Source organism: Saccoglossus kowalevskii, chromosome 11 (genome assembly GCF_978046115.1).
Source record: "Saccoglossus kowalevskii chromosome 11, keSacKowa6.1, whole genome shotgun sequence".
NCBI lineage: Eukaryota > Metazoa > Hemichordata > Enteropneusta > Harrimaniidae > Saccoglossus > Saccoglossus kowalevskii.
Window position 1 is genome coordinate 9,064,475 of NC_140651.1, and position 25,304 is coordinate 9,089,778.

The 25,304-nt window shown below is 38.6% G+C and overlaps 3 protein-coding genes across 3 annotated transcripts; 1 reads left to right on the top strand and 2 right to left on the bottom strand.

Annotated features, from left to right (window-relative positions):
• Positions 1 to 2,170: 2,170 nt before the first annotated feature.
• On the bottom strand, positions 2,171 to 4,798 carry LOC146736161 (uncharacterized). The gene has a single exon (XM_085505721.1). The coding sequence runs from the start codon at positions 4,688 to 4,690 to the stop codon at positions 2,663 to 2,665; it is 2,028 nt and encodes a 675-aa protein (XP_085361847.1). The 5' UTR covers positions 4,691 to 4,798; the 3' UTR covers positions 2,171 to 2,662.
• Positions 4,799 to 9,552: 4,754 nt separating this feature from the next.
• Positions 9,553 to 12,966, bottom strand: LOC144350269 (nectin-3-like protein). Its single transcript, XM_078008523.2, has one exon. It carries the CDS (start codon positions 12,836 to 12,838, stop codon positions 11,066 to 11,068), a length of 1,773 nt encoding a protein of 590 aa, XP_077864649.2. The 5' UTR covers positions 12,839 to 12,966; the 3' UTR covers positions 9,553 to 11,065.
• A 5,184-nt stretch (positions 12,967 to 18,150) lies between these two features.
• On the top strand, positions 18,151 to 22,722 carry LOC146736162 (uncharacterized). The gene is made up of 2 exons (XM_085505722.1): positions 18,151 to 18,423; positions 18,900 to 22,722. Exon 2 carries the CDS (start codon positions 18,907 to 18,909, stop codon positions 20,791 to 20,793), a length of 1,887 nt encoding a protein of 628 aa, XP_085361848.1. The 5' UTR covers positions 18,151 to 18,423; positions 18,900 to 18,906; the 3' UTR covers positions 20,794 to 22,722.
• The last annotated feature ends 2,582 nt before the right edge of the window (positions 22,723 to 25,304 follow it).

Consider the following 25,304-nt stretch of genomic DNA (forward strand, 5'->3'; position numbering starts at 1 on the left):
TAAGTATATGTAAAGTATAGCTTGTAATAACCATCAGTGATGTTTACGCTTATACGATTTTCTTCATTACGGACTTGGATATTATCACCAAATGCAATTATGTTATTATAATATTTCATCCAAAACAGTTCGTAATCTGGTGGTATATTCCGTAGACTACAAGAAAGCATCAACTCATTTTCTTCAATAACAGATATATGATCAATGTTATTGGATAATTGTAGAACGGTCATCTCAACAGATTGGCTCCAAATCGTAGTACCGTTCAAGAGGTGTGCCCCACATCTATACATTCCCGTGTCGTTGAATATGACGTAATTAAACATCAGGTTGTACACACCGAGACTGGAATTTCCGGATATCCCGAAACGATTACTCTCAGGCAAGTCGGAATTGACAAAATGATTGAAAGTAATTGGTTTCTGAAAATCCATCTGCCATTGTAGGTAATTCACAGATTCCATGTCATCAATGCTGCAATGAAGCGTTACACTGTCCCGATCCAAAGTTATCACGTCAGCAGGCTGGCTAGTGAATGTATTCGCAGCAATAATGGTTGAGGTCGCCATCCAAATAAACATTATGTGAAACTTTATATTGACGCGGCACATGATTATTCTAAAAGAAAAAATAGTTGACATTTTTCAATCAGATAAAAACGTAAGTATATCCAATAATAGGGTGAAACAATAAAAACATATTTTTTTCAAAAGCGGGGTCTCGTCTCAAATGATAAAGTGTTGTCGACAATAGTACTTGGGCTACATATTTGCAAAGCACTGGAGCATGGAAACTATTGTGCAATCAAGGAAGTAGGTTATATTTTATATGCGCCTTCCAAAATCGCCCGTCTCCACTCAGAATTAAATGATAGATATATAGAGAGAGAGGAAAAGATATTGATAGATATATTGCTATGGAAAAGCATGTAATATTGCCCTTACTTATGTGATTTTACGGTTTCAAACATTGTCATAGGTTAATGTTGCAAATGCTCCACCCAATGGTAAGGGAATATTTGTATAATGTCATATATACAGATAATGGTGTTGATGATATGTCTCGACAATTGAATGCATAAAAGAAGTCTCTTTCACTCACCGACAAGTTTGTAACAATGCTGAAACACTTTTACGTCAGTAGACCTCCATGAAAATATGGTACCATGGTTTATGCAAATAATCAATCACTTGCGTTGAGTGTGTACGTCTAGCTGGCGTTTATTGGACAATGAACCGACATAAAATGTCAGAGGTTACGTGGATCCTCTTTCACGAACAACTTGTTCGCCTAATCTGTATTCAAAGCGGCGAATAAACAAGACTTTTAGGATTGGTTTTTTCATGAGTAAATTAAACTTTGGCATTGTTGTACAATAATAAATTTCTCATATTATCCACAAAAAGTTCTAGATTTCATCCTACAATTTGCATGTATTGATAGTACATTATCAAATATGCAAATTAATATGGGTACGCTCCGTCTATTTAGGCTATTATAATTATACAGTCTGTAGTATTCTAGCCAATTGTTAGCTTCCAGTACATAGAATCGGGGCCAGAGATCTCATTGGGTGCAAGGTACTAAATGGTATAATACCTTGGTGTGGTTGTCTAAGTAGGAACACGAACTGGCCATTGTTGTGAATAATGCCAGCAACACGTCTGTGTGAAATAGAAAGTCTTAGAGTCAGTCTGAGGGCATTATCCTCACTACTGTTCAACAAACTTCGTAGGCGAGCTTACAATTATTAGTGGTTTCATCCGCGGGATGTTACTATGAAAAGCATAATATGAATGCAATTCCCTGATGGGTTCTGTCACCATTGCTAAACGAGTTTATTTTGCGATTCATTGAAAGTTTTTTTTATATGAGCAACGTATTTCAACAACAATGATTCCTCGGTTAGCATTCAGAACTGTGCGGTATATATGGGGGCATATAAAACATTCTGACTCATGATGAGTGGTTGTGCTAGTATCTTCCCTGGCATCGGAATAGCCTATGCTCGACAACTGTGATCAATTGCCCCTGGGTGGGGATGTTTACACCTTTCAGAATTGCCTGGTAGAAATCAATCCAACTGGAATGGATAATCAGCCAACTCGTAATACTGTATGTGTATTGAGCATGCGTGAATAATTTAGAATGAGGAAACAACACGAACTAATTTATGTTAGTGATTTTATTAACAATACTTCCTCGTAACAAAATATTTACATCAAATATGATTCACATAGTATTTGATATTACATTGGTAACAATCACACGTCATATTGGGTTCCATGACGTGTGTATGCCATAATAATGTGAAATATACAGGTGCTTTATCTCAATGCTTATCGGGTTGGTAAAAAATAACATAAAAAATGTGTTGTCTTTCGGTGGTAATTGTGTTTGTATGGATCGTTAAATTATATTCAAAACAATAATTTGGGTATTATTTTTATAGGATTTTGCTTATACAATGAAATCGAAATTAGGAAGATTTACTCAAAGTATCTTTCTGTATTTATTGATTTAAAATAAGATATTGCTTAAAAAATATGTTTCCTATATTCACATTTTTCAAATAGTCGACGGTAAACGAATCTAAAGTCTAACTTCATCATTAATTGTCATAATAATGCTAGTTACGATCATGTACATTTGATCAATCATTTTACAGTCTGGTCTGACTGTTGTCCGAACAATAGCTTTCAGCATATGCATGTGATGAAGGTTCTTCCTCCATCTGAAAATCGTCCAGTAATATTGTTGCAGTATTGGCATTAATCATAACCGATTCGCGCAATGGCAGGGTGTTCGCAACACTGTTCTGATTGGAGGTGGCGTTCGTTGGGGAGTCCTTTCTCGGCCGTGATGTGTTAGGTTTATTGTTGACTTTCTCTTCGTCAATGTTCTCATAAATATGTTTATAATTTCGCAAAAGTGATCGAGCATTAACAGCGGTCGATTCGTCGGTTTGTGAATCGATTTCAGGCTTCTGAGTCAAGTTTGTTTTCTCTAAATTGTGCGTAGCTTGTATGTTTTTCGATTTGAACGACTTGTCTGGTTTAGCATACAGCTCTTCGAAATTATGCGGGTGCTCTGTCTTAATTTGATCACTGCCTTCACTGCCGGCATCAGTGGAATTACTCCAATTCGCCGAATCGAAGTCGTCCTCTTCGTCCATTGCAATTATATTGCTGATGCCTGTCTTCATGTCAATGGCAGATTCAAGATCTGGGTTAGAAGTAGAGTCCAGAGACCGCAGCTTCCATTCGTCAATGACGCGTTCTTGAGGTGAGTATTCTTCATGGTGTTTCTTTCGACGATTGCGACGTACTGACACGACGATCATAGCGATGATAGCGGCGATGCCCAACAGAAAAAGTACGCCAAACACGATGGAAAGTAAAACGACCAGAAAAAGATTGTCGTCCCTTGCTGTCGTCTTTAGTTTATCACCGGCAGGTATCGGCGTACTGTTTGTAGATAACGTAAATTGTGACGTGGAGTCAATAGCATCCATAGTAGTGATCGATTGTTCTGTGGAGTCAACAGATCGAGTCGTTGAACTCTCAGTATTCAAGTGCGTCAATGGCGATGCGGTGACCTTTGTTGTGAGAGACTCCTCCGTGGTACTCGTGTCATGTACAGAAGTAGTTGAAATATACCGAGCTGTTGAATATTCAGTGGATGTAGTTAGTTTCGTGTTCTCAACAGACAGTACCGCCGTTTTCGACCAATAGTACACCCCATCATTCCCAGTGTCTATGCCGCATCTATACAGTCCGGAGTCATCCGCCGTGGTGTGAACAAATTCTAAGTTATATTCACCATTCTCGGGATTTCCAGATAAATGTATATTGTCCAGTGTCAAAACATTCAATACGTCGGAATCTTTCTGCCAGGCAATTGTGAAGTTCTCGATCTGGATGTCTATAGCGCACGTCAGAATCGCAGGTTCGTTTTCAAGCACTTGGGTGTCAAGTGGTTGCGCGACGAAATCTGGCATCTCCATGACAACAACCTCGGCGCCGTTAGACGGATAATACCTTCCTGTATCAGCCAGCACTCCACATCTGTATGTACCACTGTCGTTTAACCGCGTGTACGAGAAATGCAATTCATACTGACCGTCAATGACATAGGCGCTTGTACGGTTGTCGTCACTCCCGAGAAGAACGCGATCATCAATCGCCAAAACTTCATTGGGGTCTTTCAGCCAAACTGTTGCTTGTCCGGGCAGTTTATTATCTATGACACATGAAAGAGTCAACTCGTCATATTCGTAAATAGTTGCATTATTCGGGTGTTCGCTAAATTGTATAACGGCCAACTGGGCGGCTTGGCTCCATATGTAGGTATCGTTCGGCCGAACAAACCCACACTCGTACGTTCCCAAGTCGTTCGCCACTACGTAACTGAACTGCAAGTTGTACGTCCCTTGGCTGCCCAATCTTGATATGCTTACACGATTAGATTCCGATCCCTCTATGTCTTCGCTGATGTGGTCATTAAATGAGACGATTGTCTCTGAGTCCTTCCTCCAAGCGAGATTAGTGTCAGACTCTATTCCGCTAATGGTACAAGTAAATGTGACGCTTTCCCCTTCCAGCGCTACAATGTTTGTTGGTTCTTCGCTGATTGTCTGCACAAATACCCCTACTGGAATGATGAGCAAAATGAAACAGTGGAGCGTCATTCTGTGTTAATATAATCCAGCCGGTGTGTTGCTGTGAACTGTTCCCTTACTGAAGTCGATTTCACGTTTGTTCCTGAATGAAATGGTTTCAAACATGCCCTCTGCTATATAGCGTTTGATTCGAATCACGTGACGCAGGCAATTTCTATACAACGATTGTGTACAGAACGTGAATGAAAGTGTGGTATGCACTGTTTACAATCGGCTCTCAGTGATTCAATGATGACCTCATACTAAGTATGGGCGTGGATCTGCGTAAGTTTAAATATGGGTGTGGTGCGCGACAGTGATACCTTTGGGTGTGGTGCGACGTACCATGACCATGAGAGGGTGTACGTGTACTACGGCCCTAGTCACACGGAGAAAATTAGGTGTGTTTAATTTGTTCGGTAGTCATGGAGAAATGACTGGGCGGGCTATTGGGTGCGGTGCAACATGACTCCGAGGGGCGGGGTGTTATTTCCATGCAAGAGTGATGGTTCAGCCCAATGATGTGGCATGTCCCATAGGGGGGGGGTGATATGCGACAAGCTTCGGTCACGGCCACGAAAGGGTAGAATTGTAATGGAACACGTATTTAGTGAGCATGCGCAGGTTAACGTTATGACGTGGGCGATATATACATGTACATATATGGGTTCGTAACGATCGTTGAAGTGCTCTCATTTGTGTTGTCATGAAGAATTTCGCGAGTGAGCGCGAATTCTTTGACCGGAAAACACTCTTTGTGGCGTAATATACATAGCCCCGTTATTGTGGTGGCAAAACTACTGAATACACACATTTGTATATAGATTCACATGATGTCTTCCACAGGAGTTAGGTTGGTTTTGGTATGCATCTTAATTACTCCATTGTTTTAGTTACAAGTATACTTTTCAAACTGGGCAAGTCTTTGTTAAATTCCGCGCATGCGCAATTATGAAAGATGCGACAGTTGGTTGTAAGAATGCGTTCCGTAATCTATTGACTTTTTGTGTAATTTTGGCATTTTCCCGTTCTCTGCGACAATGTGGTACTGTGATCGTCGTCAGTCGACCCCCCCCCCCCCGTCGCACATCAATTTAGTTTAGTTTTCCCCGATGACTTTCGCTGTCCCACCGCACCCACCCGGAAAAAATGTTGAAACATTATGACAATCACTTGTAAACATCGTGATCTGAGTAAGCTCAAGATAATAAAAGGAAAGCTTCGGAAACTTGTCAACCAAGGATTGTGAGGCCTAGTGTCAAATGGTCAAATTCTCTATGTTTAATTTTCGCTTTCACCGCCGGATATGATGACCTCTGATCTCTTGTTTGAGTCCATTGTATGAGCGGCAGTGATTTATGTGCGGATCACCTAACATCGAACGCCCAAAGACGAGAGCCTTTGTTTTGTAGTGAGTCTTCCACTGAAAGCACTGACCCTCTATAGAGACTGCACTGAAAGCAACAATGGCTGTCATGCTTGGAGATCTCGTAGCTAATCTGGCATTTCATGTGATTATGTTTTTTTTTTTTTTCTGTGACGTAAACACTTTAAACATCCTATTTTACCCGCCAAAATAAAGTTTTGAAACACCATTTTGCACATTGTTATTTCTTTTTGTTTTTCCGTCAAATGTACATAAACTGTGGTACTCCGATAGTACTACGTTCTCATTTTATGATAGATCCTGAATGTAGTAGCAGAGGTGTTACCTTCATGCCCAACAACTTGAAGACAAAAGAATGTTGACACAATAGTGTGCTTTTCGCGTTATATCTCGTTTCTTTCACAACAGCAAGATACAGTGTTTCATTGTTGTTTCAATTCAGGCCAATCACGTACACACCCGAACTGGCACAATTAATGTCGCTTTAATTTCCCCGGGTTAAAGCGGGAGGGTCGTCACCTGCGCACGCGCGGGACTTGAGTCCCAAGCGACGATAACAACACACGCTAAAACGCAAAGGCTCATGGGTAGTCATTTGTTTGTAAACAATGACACGCTATGGCCATCTGACGCATGCTCTCGTCCGTATTTCACATTTAATACATGTATAAAGATGCGTGGTTATTTTGCAGTAGACTTTTTACGGGACGATGCGACATATTATTAAATTAAAGATTCCTCTTGTAATGATGATACTCAAGCCAAATTTACTCACAATGTATATATTTATTTACGTTTTATTAATTTTATTTTACCCCCATGCTTGGACCAAAAAGCAATGAGTACACTGCAATGGGGATCATGATACTAGGACGCCATTCACTCAACCCCAATACCGCGTGTTTGATGGGCGGGTTTAGGCAGAATGCCATAAGCGGGCGGCTGCGAAGAAGTAACTAACGACCTCGTTGGAGCGAGGAAAACTTATTAACCACTGTATCATTACTGTAATTTGTCGTATATAAATCATGTACACAAAGTGGGACCTGTGGGTGGTCAATCATGGTCATGTTTTATTGATCAGAGAAATTAATATTGCATATCACAAGACACGTTCGTTATTCCTTTGTGTCTTTGAGCCTTTTTACGATCCTCACGGTCAGCGCGAATCACTGCGTCCACGCCACAATGGACTCAGACGGAACACCGTAGCACTCTGATTAACATGATTAAGTCAGATTGAAATTACGATCAGCCTGTGATTGATAATGTTAGATCAACACCTGTTCGCTTACTCCTCACAGGCAGTAATCTTTGCATCGGCAGTTTTTAGATAGACAAACGAAAACAGTACCTTGCGCAATCGCTCTCGACTCGAAAAAAAAATTAAATAAAAATAGACCGTGGGAACAGTTTCTACTAGTAAGCGACTAGCGGTGTTTTGTGAGACGTTATCGCTTGACTTCAAAACAACTCGTGACAAAATGTTAAAGGGCAAGCAGGAAGAAATAAAACATCTCCAGTGACTTTGTTTCGGTGTACAGAGAATTAACTAGTCTAAGTACACGCCTCTCCGCCGCCCCCAGTCTTGTGATTGGTTGTTGACAAATGCTGAACAGGCCACGCCTCCAACGGTGTCATGCGTTCGGACTAACCGTTAGAAATTCCTAAATGGAGTCAATTTGTGTAGTTTTCTTGATTTATTCTGCAGATATCGGTAAAATGTAGGTAAGGCTTTGGCGAAATTCGAAGGAGCAACTAATATTCTTCAACCTGGTATTTTTTTTAGATTTTATTTTTTATTTCTTTCGTCTGTTCTTTCGAGTTTAAAAAATGTGAGCTGGCTGGAGCCTTCATCCCTTGTCTATTTCTTACACTAGATACCAGCCGATAACCCCCCCTCCCGCTCATAGAGACTCCGTATTACAGTTGATTATAGTTCCTGGGCTCCCTGTGCTTTAATCGTAGCTTAGCATGTTTATATTTAAAGGTCAATTCGCAATTTTGTTGCATTTGGACACGTGTACTTTGTGAAGGGCAGCTCACAACTGCATCCCTACAAAAGCTTTTACAACAACAAAAATGAACCGTGGGAATAACATGGGAAATTCAACAAATGTGTGGTAAGCTGTTTTTTTTACTCCAAAGTACGGCGACTTTAGTACGGAGTGCGGAGGAAAATATGGGTCAGGATAATTCTCGAATCGATGAATCTTAAATCACAATTCAAGAAATAATGAACGTAATGCAGAAGAATAATTATTCTGAAAAAAATAGTTTCAAAATGAAGGTGTACATCGAACTGCGCAGCCCGATTCCACACAAATGACAGAAATGTTTAAAAAGTAGCCATTAAGTATTGGTGATCCATATTTCATCTTGGATTAGTTTAATTCGTGATTCGTAAATAATCATAACCCTTAACCATACGACATTGGATTAGTTTGGTTAACTTAACGTTGCTCGCGATACACCGCGCTTCAAAATTCTGTATCTTCCTTCGAAAATTGCGCGCCATATCTCGAAACATACCATCATAGTGTGTTCTCCCATGCCGCGTGAAGATTAGACTTCAGCTCCAGAAACGTCGATATTTAATTCGCTGTGTGTACGGTGTCGGATATTATGCGCATATTTTCGAGAGAGTACAGAAATAATGGTGTATTTTGGCGACGACAAAATCAGTTGCAGCAGTAGATAGAGAGAAAGAATATTACCCAATAACAATGAATCATCTGGTAATGTAAACGAGTGATTGATATGACATGGCAGGAAAAATAAAAGCCAATAACATAATAATTTCACCAATTCCGACAAAGTATTCTTCCAGAGCACTCCCTTTTTGACGGACTACCGGGTTACGGGTAGAAGGAATCAGATTTGAAACCCAAATTCATGTCAACGAATTTAGCCATAATGGACCTGTATTAATATATAGACACTTTATAAACCTCGAATGCGTTGTCGTCTCGTTGAATCGCCAGCTTCACCAATACAGTTTAAAATCGGACATCGGTGAAGAAAATATGTAATTTAAAAGCCAGAACATTAAACTGGCAAATGGGCGCATATCGCCGCATGCTCGTTGAACGCCGTAACGCCTAAAGAGGTAAAGGCTGTCACGTGCCATGTAATGGTGATTACGTATTGTTAGCGTTTTGTGGCCGCAATTATTCAACGAAATGGTTTTAAATACTATTCACAATAAGTAAAAGTGTCAAAAGTGGTCTAACCAGGTTTTTATTAGTAAGAACCAGAACACTCCTAGGAGGCTCGGTTTTTGGGCAATGGTCTCAAATGATCATAAATGCAATAAATACAATGCATTAAATAGTGTATTTTATTCCGCTGTATATTTTTTTATCATGATTAACACTTCAACTGTTTTCTTTTTTTCTCATAACACAGTAATCTGTGACCGAGTCATGTGAAAGGAACGCGGTGATTTTCGTGAACGCATACACACACCACAGCACTACACGTATAACAATCACGGAAACACGTGTTTGTAATAGTTTTAGCACACGCACAAAGATTTGTTTTCTTTATTTTTACTGTGAAATATGAAAACAGTGTATGAGACATAAAAATATGACGATTCGTCGATTGCTTAATGCGCCCATCGTTATGATACTCATGTTTACTATTACCCATGCGTCCAAAATAAAAAGTGAACAAATATTTGAATTCCTGTGAGAGCGTGTTCAAGATTTAATGAGAATAATGTGACCTGTCCATTTGTAATGGCCATTATTTTACAGCATATACATATATAAACTCGAGTTTTACGATCAGTATACACTGAAAAAGGTCCCGATATGCTAAATGTGGGCGATTACGCAGTACGCGAGAAAGTCCTGCTTTTTGATTACGTTAGATTTCACACAGGCTGTGTCGATGCCGTGGGCCGGTGACCGTTCTACAATTTAAAATCAGTTTGCATTGTTTACTATAGCTGTTTACATTTACTTATTTTTTTGCTTCCATTCTAGATAATTATGCTCAGTGATGTAAAATTGAAGCGATGACTGAATGAACGAACCTTGGCTGGCGAAGATGTATCTGGAAGTGTACACATTTGTTGGAAGTGAAAAAAATATTCAATGTAATGACAAAAATTGTAAAATGCTGTGGAATTTCTTTTGCAAATAAAAATATACTAGCAATTTTCTATTAATGGTTTATTCAAGTGGGCAAAATATAATGTACAGAAAGATTGCCCGTAGAGTATCGCTACACTGAAAAGTAAGCAACCGACAGCCTGTATAAAAGGTGGGCTGTGATTGGCTGTTACTTTCGCGAGATTTGAACGGGACTTACATAGGCGTCGGATCAGATGTAGGGAGGGCGGAATTAACAAAAAATCTCAAAATCAAAGTGTAAAATAATGAAATAAAAGGGCATTAATAACAAAAGTAATAAAAAATAAAATTAAAATAAGTTTATAGCCAAAATAATTAAAGCCCGTACACTACATCAGATTTTAATCAGAATGGTGAGCTCTGTGCTTATCTAAGTGTGATGTTTCAGCGTTAAATCGTATAATCATCATTTGGCAAGTAAATTCAAATTCAAGAATTAAAAGCAAAAGCACACATAATTTAAAATACCATAATTAAAATGCCACAACGAAGTGGATAATAATAATAATAATAAAAATTTTAATGGGTAATCGATTCCCATCGAATGTACATGTATAATAAATATCATAATTCAATTATCAGTAATCTTGAAAAATAAGTATTCTTCGTATAAAACTGCTATCACATTTCGAAACATTATATTAAAGCGAGAGGGTCGTCACCTGCGCAACACGCACGGGTAGACGCTTGTATGTAAACATTGACACGCTATGGCCATCGGGCGCATGCGCAGATGACGACTCCCCCCGCTTTAAAGATTTGTCACGTCATTAAGCAGGAACATAAATTTTCCATTCATTTGAAATGCTGTACTTGAATATAATGTAAATAAGATTGCTGTCTGGCTTGCTATATTACTGCGCATGGGATGCGATCTCATTTCTTAATTTGAATTTCCGCGTATGTAACGTCAGAATCCAGGGCTTGTGATTTACGGATTTCATTGTTATCGCTTGGCGTTAGCAATAGATCAGCATATAATAATCCTTCAACGTTTTTCTGAGGAAGTTCATCGTTCGTCTTGTTCTCACCAGTGGTGGCGTTTGACAGGGTGTCGTATTGGTTTGCCTCTGCTTTTTCGTTACTTGTTATGTCCTCTTGTGGTTGCATCGATGAACTTTCAGATGGAAATCGTTTGGCGTTCTGTGGCGATTCTTCGCTATTTCTGATATTTTCCTCATCGGAGTGTTCGCTTTCGTCAATATTTTTTTCAAACGATTTGCTTTCAGAATAGTCGTTTTCAATTGATTTATTTCCCGTTGCGTCTGTTCCGGGGACATACATCGAATGTGGAAAATAACCGTTTGGTTTTTCTGTCATTTCAAACTCAGTTTCATCAAAACCAGCAATCGGATTGTCAATTGATCGCTCTTTGAAGAAGACGTTTCCGTCGAGCGAATCGCTTTCTTCGTATTGTTGTTTTCTCTTCGCCCGTTTAGCTCTCATTAACGCTATCACCAAAACGGCGAATATGACACAAAATACCATCGACGATACTAATACTCCGATCACGATATAGACGACCGTGTTATCTTTCGCCTCACCGCTACGGGCGGTTCCTTGTGGTTCCCCCGTGCTGGATTGCAAATGGCTACTACTAGATGGCTGTGCTGGTGCATGTGTCGTGGCCGCCAATGCGGGGGTAAGAGTATCACGACTGGCTGTTGTAGGTAAAATATTCACCGTGATGTTGACCTCAGCAGTGTTGTACCCGACACCATTGAACACTGTACATTTAACAATAGCTCCATCGTCACTCATAGTAAATGAAGATACTTGAAGCATGTGAGCATTAACACTAAATCCCGGTTTGCTCGTACCATCTATGAGTAATTCGGCACCGAACCACCAAAATAGAGTGTTAACCGGTGGATTCGCATTTGCATTACAATGGAACGTAATTGTATCTTGAAATGCAGTCACCGTAGGTTTCCTCGGTATGATTTCTACAGTTGGTGGATATTGAATATCAAATGGTCCCAAAGTACACTTGTCCTCAACAATTCCGTCTTGCGACATCGTACAATCAAACTCCACACCTGTGTCATTTCTTGTCGGTGTCCAAAACAATCTTCGATAGGCGTATTGACTGTCAGTCCAGAAAATAGATTCGACTGTCCCGAATTCTTGAACGTACCATGACAGTGTTTTCAATGGGTCGCCATTTTTAGATTGACAAAGCATACTTGTGTTTTGTCCTTCGATAACATTGTCTGACTCTAAAACACACTTGGGTCCGATTGCGAGAACTGTGAAGTTTGCTGGCGGCGATGTATCTCCACATGTACCACCAAGCGTCGCCACACAACATTGATAAAGTCCTCTGTCAAAAGTTACATTCACATTTTCGATCCACAGTGTGTAGACCAGCCCTATTGAGACCACAGTGGTTCTTGTAGAGTCAATCACGCCTGGGATACCAATAACTTGAACTCCCATGGAAAAGGGAATTCCATTTTTTATCCACCTCACACTATGTCCAAGTTCGAGTCCGTCCACACTACAGGTCATCGTGACATTTTCCCCTGATATGGAAACCAAGCCTTCAGGTGTCGTTACTAAGTTATTCCCCGCTGCCGATAACGGACACTGTATAAATACCGTTATAAGTAAAGTGGTAATACACATTACTTTCCTGGGTCTGAACATGTTGCAAGGAACGAAGAAAACTAGTCATACAATAACATTAGGCGTTGAACAGTTACTGGTGACTCTTACAGGCGTTAAGTTGGTGACAAATAGTCGTGATCGAATTCCCCAAGAGTGTGAAAGGGTGTCCCCACAATGGCTCCCGGAAGAAGGACGACTCATGGTCACGTGACCGCGAAAAGGGATCTAAACAAATGAGTCATGTTGAGTGAAATGGACCGATCCCGAATACTTGACAATAGTATTTTATACGTTGTCATAATAAAGTGCATTAAACAAATTCAAAAATGCTCAAAATTAATAAAGATTGTTTTTATTTTATTGATTTATAGAATATATTTATGAAAAATGGTTGTGTCTTATCTGTACTCTGGATCTTGTTTTTTTTTTAAATTTTTAAATTCTATTGAAAATCAGAGAAGTGTGTAGCATAATAAAATACCATTTGATAATTCGATAGATAGGAAATATCTTATGAGTTGTTCTATAATATCATATAGTCCGATAGTCATTTACTGTGATATTTGTTCCATACATTCATTTCACAGTTTATAAATGATGAAATCTATCTTCGGAATATATGAGCGCGTGTTCACGACTTCGTATAGCGTTCTTTTGCACAAATAATCACAACTGACAAAAACCTATTTTCATCAGCTTAATCTCATGCGTTTCAGAAGATATTTTTTGTTTGTTTTCGTTTTTGGAGACATCACATATTAGTGGAGGTGGCCGTCCCCTCGAAGAAAATGTTGGGGGCGTCGCCTTTCCAAAATCAAGCTGAACCTCATTGCGTTAGCAAAATTTGCAGGAAATAGCGTTTTAGAGGGTCTAGATTTCAAAATTGTTAAGGGGGAGCATGCCCCAGACCCCCTAGTAAGTTCGCGCCTTTGGCGCAAAATTGGTGAGTAGATCTCACCCCTTGCAAAACTTCGTGCCACCGCCTCTGCATATAGATGCTTTGGTAACATGATTACAAATTTTGGAGTCAACTCAATCAGTTGCATTTACATGGCAAACCACAAGCATTTGCCACTAGATATAAATAACAAAATTACGAAATGTCTCACGTATGACTTATTAACACACACACGCGCGCGCGCACACACAGTGTGTATGTGACACGTGGTAGCCAACACCCGAAGGTAGTGGAAGTAATGCTCAAATTTATACAATATCTAATAATATTTACCGACATATTGAGATATTGACATATTTTGAGATGTCAAATGTTCTATCTGCAATGCATAGATTAATCATTGAGATTAGTATTACATAGTAAGGAGATCGAAACTTTTTTATACATATATATATTTATATGACGAATTTGTTTACAGACAAGAAATTAGTAGCGATGCTTCCTTTGATTTGTTGACCAGTTCTATGTCATCATCACGCAATTCGAATACAAGTCACGACCGAGTACAAACACAACTGAATTATTGTTTTTAAATCATATTCACACTTTGTTTATTCATTGATTCTAAATTGATCATTCAATATGCAATACACGTATCGTACAATAGTCTGATCTCATAAATTGCGCCCTCTAGAAAAGTTGTATATTTGCTATTGTTTTTATCTGTGGTCGTTTCTGGGATGGAACAGCATTTTGACTGATGATCAGCAAACAAAAAACGAGTGACATGAACGGCATGGCCAAGTAAACGTATTATAAATAGAATTCAACAATTTGCAGTTGTTTACCAGTTTGAATCTTAATTCAAATAGTAAAAGTTTAATAAGTCACTTAATGAAAATAGTTCTCACTTTGAACCATTCGCACTTGGATGGTTTTCACGCAAGTAATCATGATAATTTCAGAGGTACCAATCGGTATGCCTCCTTTCCGTTACAGTAAACCAATCAATCTATTCGTGCCCTAGCAAAAATATATAGGATTATGAGATTTATATATAGACCATCTATACGTACATATTATATATTTAAGTCGTACACTTTGTCTGCGGTCATAATTCCAGTTATGGAATGAACCAGTCCTGAATGTGACAATTGTCGACAAACGCCGACATAGACCCACAATGCTCTACGTCCCTTTGAGCGTTTTTAAAAAAAGGGCCCAGGGTTCGTTTCATTTCAAGAGTCACGATAATATGTTTCACCTTATTATGAACTTAGGTTACATTGTAAAGGGTAATGTTATCTAACTTGTTTACGACAAAGTGTGCTCTACCGATTTTGATTCTACTCACGGTACCTGTGTGCATACTCCTCCCAGCCTCAAAGTCCTTGAGCCATTCGACTTACTGGTACCACCAAGAGGTACTAATCATGATGTAGGATACGTTTGAAAAACTCTTGGTGTTTGTTTTTTCCCTAGACATCAGTAGCTTTAATATTTGAATGGGTCAAAAGTTTAATTGGCAATATAAATTGTGATTTTAATTTTCGTTTTTTACTTCAAAACTATTTTCTGATTTGCAAACGGGGATGAATATTCATGAATCTGATTTATCTAATAAATAATATGACATAAGGTTTGACGTGGTTCTAAAAAAATACCGTTACGCCAAAACTAGTTGAAGCAAAAGTAATTTGATTTGTTACTGTTTTGTTTGCTTGGTCCAAGTCAGTAACTTACTTCTTGACTTTACGATACAAACATATTGCTTACTTATAACACATTAAAATGTCAAAATGATGTTATGCACCGAATGTAAGAAAGAAAATCTTAGCCTAGATTTTTTGGGGTCTTCAAGAGTTTTTATATGTACTATAGTCAAAATGTTGTCTAAACATGTGACCAGTTGAACCCGGATGGTATTTACAATAATCTTCCACAATCAATACGAATGATCAGATAAGATCAACTCCGATTATGTATTAGATAATATCGTTGCGTTTTCCTTGTTTTCTTCGTATACGACTAGGGTCAACACAATGGTGGTCGTACACCTCCACGTTAATACAATAAACTTTATTGTGATCATTGTGCAGTGTCTGTTATCGGCAGCAGTGAATAACTTATTAACGACACCTGAAGACTTGGTTTCCATGGAAGGTGAAAATGCCACGATGACCTGTAGTGTGGACGGACTCGAACTCGGACATAGTTCAAAGTGGATAAAAAATGGAATTCCTTTTTCCATGGGTGTTCAAATTATTGCAATCCCAGGCGTCATTGATTCTACAAGAACCACTGTGGTCCCAGTAGGGCTGGTCTACACACTGTGGATCGAAAATATGAATGAAACTTTTGACGGAGGAGTTTATCAATTTTGTGTGGCAACTTCTGGTGGTAAATGTGGAGATACATCGCCGCCAGCAAACTACACAGTTCTCGCAATCGGACCCAAATGTGTTTTAGAGTCAGACAATGTTATCGAAGGACAAAACATAAGTATGCTTTGTCAATCTAAAAATGGCGACCCATTGAAAACACTGTCATGGCACGTTCAGGAATTCGGGACAGTCGAATCTGTTTTCTGGACTGACAGTCAATATGCCTATCGGAGGATGTTTTGGACACCGACAAAAAATGACACAGGTGTGGAGTTTGATTGTACGATGGCACAAGACGGAATTGTTGAGGACAAGTGTACTTTGGGACCATTTGATATTCAATATCCACCAACTGTAGAAATCATACCGAGGAAACCTACGGTGACTGCATTTCAAGATACAATTACGTTCCATTGTAATGTAAATGCGAATCCACCGGTTAACATTCAACTGTGGTTGTACGATGACGAATTACTCATAGATGGTACGAGCGAACCAGGGCGATTTAGTGTTAATGGCCACATTTTCCAAGTATCTTCGTTTACTGACAGTGATGATCGGGCGATTGTTAAATGTACAGTGTTGAATGGTGTCGGGTCCAAAATTGCTGAGGTCAACATCACGGTGAATATTTTATCTACAACAACCAGTCATGATAACTCTATCTCCACTTCGGTCAGTTTCCATACTTCGTCGAGTTTCGTACAATCCACCAACCATCGAGCACAATACAATCACAACATCCTTAAATATACAATTATGTCGTTATACAGCACTATTATACCAATCACTGAGAAAACAATACAGTTGTCTCGAAGAGTGATGTCAAGATGCTTCCACATTCAGAATTGCAGCTGGGGGTAAGAATCACCGAAAAGCTTTATTCAAGTATCAATAAATGACATATCATATATGTCTCGATAGGGAAAATGGGTTTGGTAACAAAGGTATCATTTAAATTGGCTGTGACGATTTCAGTTTTTTTTTAAATAAAGTTTATTAAAATTGCACCATAAGCTAGTACTCACGATGAAGAACCACACTTCCGGCTTATCAGAATGTGGGCACGATATGGAGACATTTTCGTGATAGACGTATATTATATTAGTCTCAATGTTCATGCCAAACTATATTTTCGAGAAGGAATACGAAATAAATAAATTGCTTTTGAATGATGCGGTAGCAAATCAGTAATCGTAAGACCATTTAACCCATTGGCGGAACTCGGAAAATGTCAATTGGCGGCCTGCTTACATCACATTGTCAGTGCAATTCATCTTGGGTATTTTTGTAATCGTTATTTGCTTCTTCGTCGTAAATATGCAATATATCTCGTATTATCTACATCAGTGGCGACCACTCTGAAAATAATTAAACGGAAAAAATAATTATGGTGGAGGAGTGCCAGACAAGTTTAGGGATTCAATCACCTGAATATATAGATGTGAATGCTACATATGGTTTGGACCTAAGGTGCTGAGATAACCGTTTTAGAATTATCGAATAACATTGATCATACGTCTGTTCTGACGCATGAATTGATGCTTTCTTGTAGAACTGTTTTTGGGTAAGAGACACGAATGATGGGTTTGCATTTAGTGATAAGGTACAATTCTCTTATAAGTGTGAACATAACTGATGGTTATTACAAGCTATATTTCACTGAAATAACTGAAGACACTAGTATGTATGTATAGATGTGGTGTGAATAGAAGGAATGATGTCTACCATCGGTCAAGGATTGCATAGCTGACTGTCTATAGTGAGCCTCGTTGTGCGATTGTATCACGACCACCTGACAGACCCAAAGACATTGCACGACTGAGCTGCATAGCAAGGAATCGACCAAACGTGACAGTGACTTACAATGCACACGTTTGTCGAACAACACTGGAGATAACTGACGTTAAAACTCTCTATTCCACGCACACGTGTTACTAGGACCAGGTCCGGCAGTCCGTGTCACAAATAACCTGTATAATTATATTAGTCTACATTGACGAAGTGTAACAACAATAAATGCAGACTAGATTCTAAAATCTAGACATTTCAGCTGATAACATGAGAATTTGAATATTGCACAACCATGTCCTTTCATAATTTACACTTGAAAACTACCTTCCATGTCTTGTTTACTCCCGGCTTTGAATCACATTAGAACAAATAAGATACACGATACAGTCGACGTAACCTCTGACTTTTATGTGACTTCATTGTCCAATAAACTCTAGCCAGACGTAGACTCTCAATGCAAGTGATTGATTGTTTGCATACACTATGGTATGCCGTTTTCGTAGAGGACTACCAGTAAAAGCGTTTCAGCATTGTTAAAATACCTGTGGGTGAGTGAAATAGGCTTTTATGTGTATTATACTTTAGAGACATGTCATCGTCGATACCATGCCATGTATATAAATCATAATTGCACAAACAGTCTCTTACCATTGGGTGGAGCATTTGCAATATTAACCTATGACAGCTTTTAAAACCGTAAATTAACATGAGTAAGGACAATATTACAAGCTTTCCATTCGGCTATATGTAGCATAATCAATAATATATATCTATGTTATTTATTTCTGTAGAGTGAGGAGGGCTTGTAGGAAATATATGCTACTTCCTTGATTGTACAATAGCTTCCATAATCCAGAGGTGTGCATATATTTAGTACTACTGTCTGTCGACAACAATTTACCATTTGAGTCTAGACCCTGCTTTTGAAATAAAATTTTTTTATTGTTTCACCTTATCATAGGTATATACATTTGTTGTACTTACGTTTTCCTGATTGAAGAATGTCTACTATTATTTCTTATAGAATAATCATGTGCCACGTCAGTTTAAAGTTTCACATAATGTTTATTTGGATGGCGACCTCAACCATTGTTGCTGCGAATACATTCACAAGCCAGCCTGCTGACATGATAACGCTGGATCGGGACAGTGTAACGCTTCATTGCAGTGTTGCTGACATGGGGTCTGTGGATTACCTACTATGGCAGATGGATTTTCAGAAACAAATATCTCACAATAATTTTGTCAATTCCGACTTGCCTGATAGTGATCGTATCGGTATATCCGGAAATTCCAGTCTTGGTGTGTACAACCTGATGTTTAATTACGTCATATTCAGCGACACGGGAATGTATAGATGTGGGGCACACCTCCTGAACGGTACTACGATTTGGAGCCAATCTGCTGAGATGACCGTTCTACAATTATCCAATAACATTGATCATATATCTGTTATTGAAGAAAATGAGTTGATGCTTTCTTGTAGTCTACGGAATATACCACCAGATTACGAACTGTTTTGGATGAAATATTATAGTAACATGATTGCATTTGATGATAATATCCAAGTCCCTAATGAAGAAAATCGTATAAGCGTAAACATCACTGATGGTTATTACAAGCTATACTTTACATATACTTATATGAATGACAGTGGCACGTACAGTTGTGGAGTACTTTCAAATAGTGGTATGAACTACACATCTAATGGCACTCAGGTGATTATTATCGAAGCTCCAAAATTCATCACCGAGCCTACTGACACAAACGTATTCGAAAACCAACCTGCAAAGTTAATATGTACTGTAAAGAACATGCTATCAAGTTATAATACTGTATGGCAAAGAGATGACATAATCTTCACATATAATGAATTCATTACTGTAACAGTAACTAATATGATTATATCTGGACATCGTGATGACGGGGAATATAATTTAGAATTTGTAAAAACAACTGAAGACGACACTGGTATGTATAGATGTGGAATGAATACAGGAAATGATGTGTACTATTGGTCGAGGACTGCACTACTTACTGTCTATAGTGAGCCTCGTTGTGAGATCGTATCACGACCACCTGACAGACCTAAAGACAATGCACGACTGAGCTGCATAGCAAGGAATCGACCAAACGTGACAGTGACTTGGAACACACAACATGTAAATGGATACACTAGTACCATAGTGTCATCCATCAAAGATATTCTCAACAACACCCTCACATGGCAAGCTGAGATGGGCGATGTAAACACGACTCTGACATGTGTGATGTATTCACCTGATACCAATATGAACAAAACATGCACTTTAGGACCATTTGACATTCAGTATCAATCATCAGTAACTGTGTCACCGCGGTCAGTGTATGTAGTGAATACGAATGACATAACACACCAGCATTATCCTTCGATTAGTATAAGTTCGGCAGCCAATCCGTCTTACTTGAGCAAATACCATTCCATCCCCACGACAGAGAAACACACTAACAGAACGTCAACGCATCAACCAATTTCGACTGAACTAAAATTGCAGTCTGACTATTTCAGCAAAGCTGAAAACACTGTAACCATTGATACTTTGATGATTATTCCAATTATCTGTTCGTTGGTCGTATTAATCGTAATTATTGCACCGATTTCTGTTGTTGCTGTGCTATACTATCGGCGATTGAAGGCAAGGCGTGACGCGCGTGGTGGTCTAAATAGAGGTACTGACTTTCAATTAGAAGTTGTTGATCCGATAAGTGAATTCGGGAATAATACGAGAGGTGATACGACAGACAATGGAGACAGTAACAACATGCATAGTTACGATTACATTACGAATGGTGATGGTAATGTTATTCAACCTTCGCCCAATCATTATGAAAGTTTAACTGAGGTAATAGCTCCTATTTACACACAACTTCAAATATAATAGCATTATTATATTAATTACAAGTCCATTTATTGATGGCGGGAACTGAATGTCCCATTCATATGCCACTAATCGAAAGTTTCATCAGACAAATTAGATCATGAACACAATAGTACATTCAATGAATTACAGTCAGAAAGCGGTGGAACATGTATTACAGCTGTGTCTAGTATGTTAAATTGGTATGAAAATGTAGTTTCGTTTATCTGTTTTGTTTTTATTGTTTTATTATGGGCATGTCTACCTTAGTCAGTGTTAGTGTTTAATTTTTGCTTAAAGTGCGGTGGTTGTCGCGGCACGCATGCGCGAGATAGGGTCTCTTATAATCAAACTGTTGTGTAGATTAACGAATACAATGTGAGAGGCAACCAAGATAGTTTTTTGGTGATTGGAAGGTATGGAAGGTGTCACCGGCGGTAATTAGTGCAAGGCGCACCCAGGCCAAAACTCGTACTCGGGATTTCAGTAGAAGTAAGCATTGAGTTGTGGGAAAATCAATGTTTATCAACACAGCGCGACGACCACCACCCTTTAACTCGTAATGAAAATCAGAAGATTGGTTAATTTAAAGCAATGTGAAAGACCCCGCCTGCCAATCATACGTTTATGTCGTTTCATGTTGTGAATGGCATCAGCATGAGAAGCACCATGGTATAGATAGTTGATATATGTTATATAGTAGTTCATAACAGCATTGATCTCTTGATCTATGGTCATTTAGTAAACGCCTGGGGATGAAAAAAAAGTCGGTTCGATTCATTCAAGCATAACATTAGGCGTAGTGGAATTGAAAACCTTGCTTGACAAAGACACACATAATGTATGTGAGATACATGTATACCGTACGCATCGACCTTGTATAAGTCACTGAACCCAGAGGCAGTGAGAAACTGTTTTGGCGCAAATTTATATTGATTAGCAAATTTATATTGACTTGTTTGTACTTTGTGTAAAATTGGGAATTACCCGAATTAGATTTTTAAATTCAAGAAGCGTTGAACGTCTGGGAGCAGTGTGAGGTAATACATTTACGTCACTAAATTAGAATGCGATTCATGCAAATATCTTTAATTTTAGATAGTTTGAAGATAAATCATTTCTGAAACTGTCGTATTTATGATAAATGTGCATACTTGCTTTATTGAACTGTACTGAAAGCTCTGTTAAAACTCAGTATCATTTGTTTGTATTTTTGTACTTTCATAACTACACTGGAAGCATTATAGGGTTGTGCCGCCAGCATTTCCACACAATTACCACTTTCCATACCATCTCATGCTACATGAAACTAGAAACTAGAAAACATGTGCAAAATCTGTAAATGTTTAGGACTGGGGTTTGGCCGCATTGGATAATGAAAAGTGTGGATGAGCAAATGCATCCCATGATGTGTGCTATGTGTGTGATCAGTTCAGGCATATCCGGGATACAAGTGCAGATGTGAGTATGAACAGACAGAGGAAATTATCTCGTTTTAAACAGGGACTGATGTATACTTTGGAAAGCAATTTTGACCCTATCCACAAGAGCATTTGCGACATGATACTTAATATTACTATTACGGGTTTGTGCTCTAAAACTGAACAGATCATTTTAATACTGTGTGCTGGACCATTTATGTAAGCGCGTATACTATTAAAATGAAATGCTATGCATTTGAAAATCTTCTGTAAAAAAGAGTTCTTGGAAATGATGTATAATGAGATGATAACATGTATTATTGGTTAACGATTTCTCAAGAAGTTTTTCAGTATGCCTGACACAGGTTTACAATGTACAGTATTGGGGCGATCACTCACTTGGATATGTGTATTAAACTTAGTAATGCTTTTATTGGGCGACATACCTAGTGGAGGCCAATAATTGGATAGTACCTACAAGTAGGTGCATGTGGCATATGACCTGATTAAACTGATATATGTATAGAAATTGTCTTGTACCTAAAAGTTGACATGCAACACAGGATCTGTAGAAACTGCAAATCTGTATTGATTCAGCGTAGTGAGCATATTTTGTTTTTAATTTAAAAAAAATAGCATTAAATACACCTTAGTTTTCAACATCCCAAAAAACAAAGAATTTTAATATTTCTAACATTGATTGCGTTTCCTTAGTCAAAAATGTTGTCTAAACACTTGACCAGTTGAACCCGGAAGGTACATAATAATCTTCCACAATCCTACAAATAGTTGTGATGAGATTATCAACTCCGGTTATATCATCTAATACTTTTGCTTTTTCCTTGTTTTCTTCGTATACGACTAGACGGGGTCAACACAATGGTGACAACACAACGCTACGTTATTACATTAACCTTTATTGTGATATTTATTCAGTGCCCGTTATCGGCAGCAGTAAATAACTTAGTAACGACACCTGAAGACTTGGTTTCCATAGAAGGTGAAAATGTCACGATGACCTGCAGTGTGGACGGGCTCGAACTTGGACATAGTGTGAAGTGGGTAAAAAATGGAATCCCCTTTTCCATGGGAGTTCAAGTTATTAGTATCCTAGGCGTGATTGACTCTACAAGAACCACTGTGGTCCCAGTAGGGCTGGTCTACACACTGAGGATCGAAAATGTGGATGTAACTTTTGACAAAGGACTTTATCAATGTTGTGTGGCGACGTCTGGTGGTCAATGTGGTGATACATCACTGCCAGCAAATTTCACAGTTCTCGCAATCGGACCCAAGTGTGTTTTAGAGTCAGACAATGTTATCGAAGGACAAAACATAAGTATGCTTTGTCAATCTAGAAATGGCGACCCATTGAAAACACTCTCATGGCACGTTCAGGAATTCGGGACAGTCGAATCTGTTTTCTGGACTGACAATCAATATGTCTATCTGAGGTTGTTTTGGACACCGACAAGAAATGACACAGGTATGGAGTTTGATTGTACGATGTCACAAGACGGAATTGTTGAGGACAAGTGTACTTTGGGACCATTCGATATTCAATATCCACCAACTGCTGAAATTATACCGAGGAAACCTACGGTGACTGCATTTCAAGATACAATTACGTTCCATTGTAATGTAAATGCGAATCCACCGATCAACACTCTATTGTGGTGGTACGGCGCCGAATTACTCATAGATGGTACGAGCGAACCAGGGCGATTTAGTGTTAATGGCCACATTTTCCAAGTATCTTCGTTTACTGACAGTGACGATGGAGCTATTGTTAAATGTACAGTATACAATGGTGTGGGGTACAACACTGCTGAGGTCAACATCACGGCGAATATTTTATCTGCAACAACCAGTCATGATAACTCTATCTCCACTTCAGTCAGTTTCCATACTTCGTCGAGTTTCGTACAATCCACCAACCAACCATCGAGCACAATACAATATAGTCCGACTTCAAATCACAACATCCCTAAATATGCATTTATAATTAGGGTGTTAGGGGCTTCATTGGCTACGTCAGTCGCATCAACACTCGTAATTGTTCTAATTCGGAGGAAAGTGTGTATAACAAAATGCAATAAGGAAGATAAACTAGATGAGAGTGTTTACATGGATGAGTACCAGGATGGTGGTTGCCTTGACATCCACTCTTCCGACGGCCAGGGCAGTGACATACAAGCTGTATATTCTAACCGTTTACCAGAAAGACAACCTGTGGGAGAATGCCTGCAGGGCCACGGTAGCCCGTCTTTATCAGTAGCAGAGTATGACACAATTACACGGCACAAAACTGCACATATCGCGTATGCCAATGCAGGAATGGAATTATCCCCACCAAACCCTCAACAAGAAATCAGCATAGATGTAAGTCAACAAGAAGATGTCGATGTAGCAACCACGCAGGAACAAACGGACACAGCAGACGAACACAAATATCAAAACATTCATATACGCGACGGTCTTGAACATGAGGTGTTGCCTGCTGAAGGAGATTATCAAGCCCTTGGAGAAATGTCTACTAACGTGTACACAGCGTTACACTTTAGAAACGAGGACTAAACAAATACCTTATTCAAAACGCGTGTATATATATATATATATGATTAGCATATAGTTACTGTGTATATCTGACGAATGCTACATACATTATTTATTCCAGACAGATTTATAATGTTGAAAGTTACACTGCATGTATAAGGAAAGAAAACGAACTTTGAAAATAACAATACCTATCGAATATATACAATAACAATAATTACAATAAATCTATGAACTAAATTAATATATAAGAGTTTCGTGCTGTGTTTATTACTGCACATTAACATACTAACATTATATATAGTATGACAAAACAAATTAATAAAGGAATATTGTAGATAATTTTGAGTAGTTTTGCATAACATAGCTGTATTTGTCAAAAGAGATTAAAGATTAAAAAGATTAAAAAATCTAAGGTACATATGAGTTTCAGTTGTATTGTTTTCATTATGGTGTCAAACTACATTATTTTATATTCACGACATTGTATTTGGTATTAACGTCTGACATAGATGACGATTTTATCTTGAGCGTTGTTTGGCATAATTATTTCTC